This window comes from Helianthus annuus, chromosome 10 (genome assembly GCF_002127325.2).
Source record: "Helianthus annuus cultivar XRQ/B chromosome 10, HanXRQr2.0-SUNRISE, whole genome shotgun sequence".
Taxonomy (NCBI): domain Eukaryota; kingdom Viridiplantae; phylum Streptophyta; class Magnoliopsida; order Asterales; family Asteraceae; genus Helianthus; species Helianthus annuus.
The window spans coordinates 159,991,567-160,000,843 of record NC_035442.2 but is presented as its reverse complement, the minus strand read 5'-3'; the positions used below and the strand labels follow the sequence as shown (position 1 = coordinate 160,000,843).

At 39.4% G+C, this 9,277-nt stretch overlaps 1 protein-coding gene across 1 annotated transcript; it reads left to right on the top strand.

The window, feature by feature from the left end:
• The first annotated feature begins 429 nt into the window (after positions 1-429).
• Positions 430-3,854, top strand: LOC110883040. The gene is made up of 4 exons (XM_022130907.1): positions 430-440; positions 953-962; positions 1,043-1,257; positions 1,751-3,854. The coding sequence occupies exons 1-4, from the start codon at positions 430-432 to the stop codon at positions 3,852-3,854; spliced, it is 2,340 nt and encodes a 779-aa protein (XP_021986599.1).
• The last annotated feature ends 5,423 nt before the right edge of the window (positions 3,855-9,277 follow it).

The following is a 9,277-nucleotide window of genomic DNA, read 5'->3' as shown; positions in this document are numbered from 1 at the left end:
GCATGTTGGTCTTAGTACATACAACAAACCCTTTATTTGAATGCTTGTCATAGAGTCTGATGTCGTATAAACCGGTAGCAACCAAGTTATTTTGACAGTTATCATCTGGTATTGAACAACAAATAAGATCAGTACTTACAGTGACAGACCCAAAAGAATTTTCTCACTAGAATATATGTTAACTCAACATCTGAATTTTTGGTGCTTGAATATTTGTTAACTCAACATTTGAATTTTCGGTTTGGGTCAAATAAGTAATGATAAATAGCCCTGGTAATTAATAAAACTAAAAGCTATAATGAACCTTTTGAAGTAATTGTGACCACGAAAAGGTATATAATTATTGATAACCATTTATATGAGCAACTTAAACACTTAATCGAATTCGATACTTATTTTCTTTTTATCATTTTGTTTTTTAAATGCAATATGTATGCCAGGTAAGTTCAGATATCTTGGGGTACAGGGCTAAACATTCTCGGGGGTCTTTCCAGAAATGATAATATACTATATATATTTCATCTGGAAATTTTGAGCTGCTAAGTCACACATGTATTTGGAGTTCTTGAACTATCATTCTGGGAGACTACTCACACAAATATCGATCTATAAGCATATTTAAGTAACGATCTATAAATTAATTGTATAATTTCTTGTACGTGATGATGCACATATGCAGGTATATAAAAATTAGATACAATATACCTACATAATTTCTTGAACGTGATGATGCACATATGCCGGTAATGAAAATACCCGCTGGTATTTGAAGCTAAATACCGGTACCAAAAGCGCAGCATATCAGTACTGAATCAGGTACTGAAAATTGAGTCAGTTTGGGGAATTCGGTACTGATACCGGTTCGGTATAAGTTTTGAACCGATACCCGGTACTATTTGCTCATCCATATTTTGTCCTATGTTAGAAACAAAGATTATTTTTATTATTGTAGATGCATTAAGGTAATTTGATTTTTTTGTTCTAGCTCCTTATGCGTTTTAAAGTTTTAAATGTTCATTTTTTTTTGTTTTATATTTGCTAGGATGAATGCCATAAAGAGAAAAGGGATTTTATTCACAGCATTAGCTGCATTTTGACAATACCAAGGACCAACGTGAAAGAGTCAAGCTTTGGAGCTAGCAGTTCAGGATTAGGGTTAACATTTAGCCCTCATGTTTCAGTAGGTTCATCTAGCATAGAGCTTATGCCAGTAGCTAATAAGCCAGCCATAGATAAAAAGGTTGAAGTTTATGTTAGGTTCCTTTTTACTTATGTTTTGTGATCAAGCTTTTTATTTTGTAAATATATCAATTGGTCACGATATATGTTAAATGTTGTTGGAACTTATGCTTACAACGAGGCAGAACTTCGTTATTTAGGGGGTATTATGCCCAAAAATTACTTTAACTATAGAGAAATTCGAGAGAAAGAAAGTGATACGGAACTGGCCCAATTGGACTCTTCGGCCCAGGAGGCCCGGGTGAAGCAAGCAATGATGGAAGATTATTTTGGGCTTGGTTTTGGTGCATCATGGGATAAGGCGGAATCTTTGACAGAAGGAAAATAATGGGTGCCTCAATTACCGCCAAGATTGCAATCATAATCAATTTTACGTTATTGTTTTTTTTATTTCCTTTTTTTTGCATATTCTACTTTCTATTTAAGGTGACTTTTGTAATGGGAAAAGACAGTTGATTTTGATTATTGAATTTTAAAAGTTGTTTGTTCTTATTATTCTCTCCATTGTTAGCAAATTGGCACCAAGATCCCCATCAAGTGGTATCAGATTCAGTGTTCTGATCATGGTTGGAAGAGGGAGACCACGTAACGCTAATCGTAACGGGGGTGCACCACCAACGGGCGATCCACAACGCGATCCACGCGATGTCGAAGAGATCGAACGCCTGCGACAACGGATTCGAGAGATGGAACTTCAACAGAATGGAAGTTCGGAAGAAACGGAATCAAATTCCTCCGTTTGGGACGAATTGACTGATGACGTTGACAACCCTTTCGGCCGCCGTCCACGACGTCAAACCCATGATGACGTGTTGCGGTCATTAGGTGTGCGGGTTGAAGTTCCAGAATTCCATGGGAAGGCCCAACCTGACGAGTTCATCGACTGGTTGAGTACGGTTGAACGGGTGTTTGAACTTCGGGACATTCCGGACAATCTTAAGGTCAAGGTGGTTGCCATAAAGTTACGCAACTATGCGTCCTTGTGGTGGGATCACGTAAGACACAAACGAAGGCAACAAGGTAAATCTCGTGTGGAAACTTGGGAAAAGATGAAAAAGCTCCTCCGCTCTAAATTCTTACCCATTAATTATCGACAAGATGCTTTCCTCGAATATCACAGTTTAGTTCAAAATACTTTGTCAGTTAAAGAGTTTATTGCCGAATTTGATCGGTTGCGTATGAGGTGTGGTGCCGATGAAGATGAAGAACAAGTGATTTCTCGGTTTTTAGGAGGGTTACGTTCCGATGTAGCTGATATAGTCCATTTACAACAGTTTTGGACTTTGGAAGATGTGGCTCGGCTAGCACTCAAAGTCGAAAAGCAGTTGAAACGCAAACAATCCTCCGTTACAAATCGGTTTGCCCCGCAAACCAAATCAGTTCCATCGATTTCGTTGAAGCCTGGGTCGTCAAAAACGGCCATGCCCGAACCTTCCGCTGTCATCGAGGGCTCAACAAAAGGTCCACGCACTCCTCGTTGTTACAAGTGCCATGGCTTGGGTCATTTTTTTCGAGAATGCCCAAACAAGCACCTTGTTACACTGGTCTATGATACGGGTGATGATGAAACTGATGACCAAGACGTGCTCGATACATCTGATCAGGGGGATGTAGAGGTCGTACGTCCAGATCATGGGGAATCCCTAATCGTCCAACGTGTTTTGTCTGTCACGGTTGATAAAACAGTTGACGATACAAGGTGGTTACGCAATAATATTTTCCGTACTAAATGCACATCGAAGGGCAAGGTTTGTACTGTTATTATTGATGGTGGAAGTTGCGAGAACATGGTGGCAACCACAATGGTTGAAAAGTTGGGTTTACCGGTAGAAACTCATCCGGAACCGTACCAATTAACGTGGTTGAAAAAAGGAAATCTTGTTCGTGTGACTCAACGGTGTTTGGTCCAATTTTCGATTGGGACAAAATATAAAGATGAAGTGTGGTGTGAAGTTATCCCCATGGATGCGTGCCACCTTTTGCTAGGGCGTCCATGGCAATATGATCGCCGTACTAGACACGACGGGTTTCTTAACACCTATAGTTTCAAAAAGGATGGTCTAAATATTGTTCTTACTCCATTAGATGTCCGTGGAGGGGCTACCGAGGCTTTGATTGTAGCCAAGTCAGAATTTTTAGAGTACTCGCGAACTTCTTCGTCCCCATTTTTGTTGGCTTTGGTCGTCACAGAGCCCAATCCCACTCACGAAGACACGCCGCCATTAGTTCAACCATTACTTGATGAGTTCTGTGACGTGTTTCCCGACGACATTCCGCCAGGCCTTCCGCTTATGCGTGAGATTCAACATTGTATCGATTTTTTGCCCGGGGCGAGCATTCCGAACAAACCGGCGTATCGGATGAATCCAAAAGATTATGAAGAGCTTCATCGCCAAGTCCGAGACCTTCTTGAGAAGGGTCTGATCCGTGAGAGTTTGAGCCCATGCGTCGTTCCCGCTTTATTAGTTCCAAAACACGGGGGTGCTTATCGTATGTGTATTGATAGTCGGGCGGTAAACAAAATTACAGTGAAGTACCGGTTTCCTATTCCACGATTTGATGACCTTCTTGATCAACTACACGGCACTAAAATATTTTCTAAAGTTGATCTATGAAGTGGATATGACCAAATTCGTTTACGACCTGGTGACGAGTGGAAAACCGCTTTTAAAACACGTGATGGCTTATATGAATGGATGGTGATGCCATTCGGCTTATCGAATGCCCCGAGCACATTTATGCGCTTGATGAATCATATCTTTAAGCCATTCATTGGACGATTCGTTGTCGTTTATTTTGATGATATTCTAATTTTTAGCCCCGATTTGCAGCAACACCTACAACATCTTCGCGAAGTTTTCACGGTTTTGCGTGAACAGAAGTTGTTTGCCAATCCAACTAAGTGTCATTTTCTTACAAATGAAGTGGGCTTCCTTGGTTATTTTATTTCAGGAGATGGGATTCGTATGGACCAAAAAAATGTTGACGCCATCACATCTTGGCCAACTCCTAAATCGTTGCATGACATCCGAAGCTTTCACGGCCTCGCCTCTTTTTACCGTCGGTTCATACGAGATTTTAGTACAATTGTTGCCCCGATCACCGAGTGTTTAAAGGGTAGCCACTTCGTTTGGCCAGCAGCTGCTGATCGTGCCTTCGAGGAATTAAAGCGCCGAGTTACATCAGCCCCTGTTTTGGCCCTACCGAATTTTACCGAGGTGTTCCAAGTCGAGTGTGATGCTTCTGGCTATGGAATTGGGGGCGTTTTAAGCCAAGGTAATCGACCAATTGCTTTCTTTAGTGAGAAGCTCAATGAAACTAGAAAGCGTTACAGCACATATGATAAAGAATTTTATGCTATCATCAGAAGCCTCGAGTATTGGAGACATTACTTATTACCCGGCGAGTTTATCTTATTTTCGGACCACCAAGCATTGAGATACATTCAAGGGCAGGCCAAGCTTAATCCTCGTCATGCCAAATGGGTTGAATATCTCCAAGAATTCTCTTTTGTGATACGTCACAAAGCCGGATCTTCTAATACGGTCGCCGATGCCTTAAGTCGCCGCCAGTCTTTATTAATTTCTATCCGCCTTCAAGTTCAAGGTTTTGACTTGTTTAAACAGTTATATCACGATGATCCGGATTTCTCCATTGCATGGCGTGAGTGTCCATCCAAACCGTTCCATGAGTTCGTAACACAGGATGGGTTTTTGTTTAAAAATAATCGCTTGTGTGTCCCACGATGTTCACTTCGTGAAGCGATTATTTTGGAGTGTCACCAAGGCGGGCTCGGCGGTCACTTCGGCCGTGACAAAACTGTGGCCCTAGTACGAGACCGTTTCTATTGGCCAAACATAGTTAAAGATGTCTCTCGTCTTTTGGAGCGATGTCGGATTTGTCATGTTGCTAAAACAACTCATACGAATGCCGGATTATACACACCTCTTCCTGTTCCAGATTCACCTTGGGAAGATATTAGCATTGACTTTGTTTTGGGTTTACCACGTACTCAACGACACAAGGATTCCATCATGGTGGTTGTGGATCGATTTTCAAAAATGGCGCATTTTGTGCCTTGTGCAAAAACCTACGACGCAAGTCAAGTTGCACGACTTTATTTTGACGAAATTGTTCGACTTCATGGCGTGCCTAAAAGTATTACTTCTAATCGGGACGTGAAATTTGTTAGTCATTTTTGGCGTACTTTGTGGAAACGATTGGGTTCTCGGCTTCAATTTAGTAGCTCGCACCATCCTCAAACCGATGGCCAAACTGAGGTTACTAACCGTAGTTTGGGTAATCTTTTGCGCAGTCTTATTGGCGACCATCCTAAGCAATGGGACCTCGTACTTCCACAAGCGGAATTTGCTTATAATCGCTCAAACCATGGCTCTACGGGTAAAAGCCCATTTTTTGTTGTTTATGGTCGTAACCCGTTCACTCCTATCGATCTCGTGCCTGGCGTCCCGACTACTCATTATAGTGCCGAAGGAGACTCACGTGCTAAGCAGATTCAAGACCTTCATCTTCAGGTACGTGACCAGATCATCAAACATAATTTAGAATACCAAACTCGCGCCAATCGGCACCGCAAACGTGTTGTTTTCAAAGAAGGTGATCTTGTATGGATTCATCTGCGTAAAGAACGATTTCCCGGTGCACGTTTTGCTAAACTTCAACCACGAGCAGATGGTCCCTTTAAGGTTCTTCAACGCATTAATGACAATGCATATAAAATCGAGCTCCCGGGTCATTATAACGTGCCAGCAACATTTAATGTGGCTGATTTGTCACCGTTTGTACCTGATGATGATCCTGATTCTTTTGCGGACTCGAGGGCGAGTCCTTTCCAACCCGGGGAGGATGATACGGAACTGGCCCAATTGGACTCTTCGGCCCAGGAGGCCCGGGTGAAGCAAGCAATGATGGAAGATTATTTTGGGCTTGGTTTTGGTGCATCATGGGATAAGGCGGAATCTTTGACAGAAGGAAAATAATGGGTGCCTCAATTACCGCCAAGATTGCAATCATAATCAATTTTACGTTATTGTTTTTTTTATTTCCTTTTTTTGCATATTCTACTTTCTATTTAAGGTGACTTTTATAATGGGAAAAGACAGTTGATTTTGATTATTGAATTTTAAAAGTTGTTTGTTCTTATTATTCTCTCCATTGTTAGCAAATTGGCACCAAGATCCCCATCAGAAAGTGTGCGAGCGAATTCGACTGAACAGCCGATGCCCTCTATTTATAGGGCCTGATTTCAGGTTCCTCGCAGCCCGCGAAGGATGTAGCCAAGGGCTACGTGGCCCGTGACTTAGGCTATGTAGGGCCTAGCTTGGTCGACTCACAAGTGTAGGCTTGACGGATGGCATGACACGTGGCAGCACCGGGCTGCGCCTTGGAGACCAGCTGTCGTACCCCGCGTAGCCCGAAGACAAGGTCTTCGCGGCCCACGTGTCACACCCTGACCCGCAGCGGAAAAGGTGATCGGGGCATGATTGGGTTGATCCAAAGAGCTTATGACTTGCTATTACTTGTTTTAAATAATACTTTATTCATAACAAATGTTTCACGAAACAAATAATTCAAATAAACAATTACAAATGAAACATTGATCATAACCACTAAGCTACACTTATCCGTTTCTTGTTAACTAAGGCCCATCCTATGTCCAATCTTCTCTTCAAGCATGTTCACCTGTATCATGTATAAAATGGTTTTTGGGTCAACAAAGGTTGGTGAATAGATCTTTATTTGTTTTTATTAGACTTTAAAAGTTTATTTGATTTTATTTAATAAAAATTATTTCATGCAATATTAAGTGTAATAGGTGATATAAATCAATTAATCCAATTATCAACCAATCCATATGTAAATAATGTAACATAACATAACAAATCGTAAGAATGAAACAACGATGCGATTCAAGCCCCGAAAGGCGAAAAGCGATACTATCAAACCATGATGCGATTCAAGCCCCAAAAGGCGAAAAGCGATACTATGATGCGATTCAAGCCCCGAAAGGCGAAAAGCGAAACAATGATGTGATTCAACCCTTGAAAGGCGAAAAGCGATACTATGAAACAATGATGCGATTCAAGCCTCGAAAGGCAAAAAGCGATACTATGAAACATTTGACACAAAGCGGTAACACATATAGCATATGAATGATAACATGTAATGCACGTACGAAACAAACCATGAACACATATAACACTTAACCTGGCATGTTATTAAAAAGGTTATACAAAATGTATGAAATGTGACACATGAAACACCCCAAAAAGTTAAAGTGGCAAAAGGGGGAAAGATAAGATCTACTCAATGTGGTTGCGTTTGCGATTCCTTGTAAAATAACGTACAAGTAAAAATTAAGAAACCGAACGCGCGGGACGGTTATCCTAGATAATTAAAATAACACGTAACGAACTTGTTAATATTTAGGTTAAAGTTTTTAGTATTTTGCTTATAAATTAATTATTTATATATAATAATTTTTCTTAATAATTTGTTAATTATTTAAGTTTAGGCTTAAGGTTTTAGCTAAATAGAACAAGAATAAAAACAATCCACTGTGATTGATTATAAAAAAATGAAGGCTTAAAATTTATATTGAAACAGTGACCTTGATATACTAGTTATAACATAACAAAAATGACCAGCGAAATTATAGGGTCGTCGGGTCGAACCGGGTACCTCTGATTGTTTTACACCACAACACCAAATTATAGTGACCTTGATATACTAGTTATAACATTCCTTAATTGATTTAATCATATGTTTCTAAAAGTTCTTCTTCCTCCTTAATTAAAATGATCTTGATTTAGTTTGAGAAAAAGAAAAAAATTATATGATCTCGTGCATATCCTTCGAACATCCTTGATAAAGTTGTACCATTAAAATCATACACGAATATATTCTATTGTTTTTTAAAGGATGCTAAATTGGTTGTCAAAAAAATATGGTACATGAAAATGAAAAAAAATGAAAGATTATTCCAAGTTGCATGGATTTACACAAATGAAAATGAATGATGGTATTAAAAATGTTCCCCAGCCGACTGTTATAATGTTCCTTTCTTTCTTTCCTTTTTTTTTTTCAACTTTCAGATTTACAGATTGTCTTATATGATTATTAAGATGAAAATGAATACTAGTTCACAATGAAATTAACGAGGAACAATGGAAACTAAGGAAATTATACCGAAACGAACGCTATGCGATCCCGAACGTCTCCGGCGGAAAGCTTGAAGCTTCGGTGAGTTCTTCATTACTCAGTGAGTGGGAGGTTGTTTTGTGACAAAGAGTTGGAGGTGAGTGTGAGGGTGTCGAATGGCAGGATTGTAGGATCTTGGTTCCTCAATTTATAGTTTCATCGAAGTTTGGTTATAAAAGTTTCCGAAAAAAGAACGTCTCGGTCAAGGATGTATGGGGTCTTGATTCGTGACAAGTTCGTGATTGATATTAAAAAGGAAACGCGAAAGCGTGTATAATCTCCGAACAATCAGCGAAATCAGCAAAGAAAAGGAAATACAGCATGATTGTTGCTGTCAACAGTTGGTGGCGGCAACCTTGTTTAAAAAGGAATGTAGGGTTCGAAACCCGCTCGTTACATTCTGTTCTATTTTTGTTATAGTTAAAAAAAGTTACGATATAACCCCTCCACTTTACTAACTGTGCTAACTGCGTTCTAACTTAGATTATTACTAACTGTGCTAGTTTATATTAAAGGTTTTAAAATGTTACAACTTAACCCCTTAACTTATGAAAAATTTCTTCGCGAAATTTCCCGTTATAACTTATCAAACTAACTAGGTTAGTTTAGAAAAAAAATTATAATGTGATATAGACTAGTTAAAAATAATTAAATAAATAAATGAATAATTATAACGATAATTAATTAGATTAAAGAATAAAAATTTTTCAACAGGTGTTTATTTCGCAAAAAAAAAAAAAAAAAAAAAAAACCTCTGAGGTTTCAAAAGGTTATGATTCGGATTTCCAAAACGGGTCGGATTTTTGGGAGCCCAATT

What these genes read in the sequence shown, in the direction of transcription:
- LOC110883040 (XM_022130907.1), top strand. An exon ending in AAGGTTGAAGTTTATGTTAG is followed by an intron (nt 1,258 to 1,750) that starts GTTCCTTTTTAC and finishes CTCCATTGTTAG; the next exon opens with CAAATTGGCACCAAGATCCC.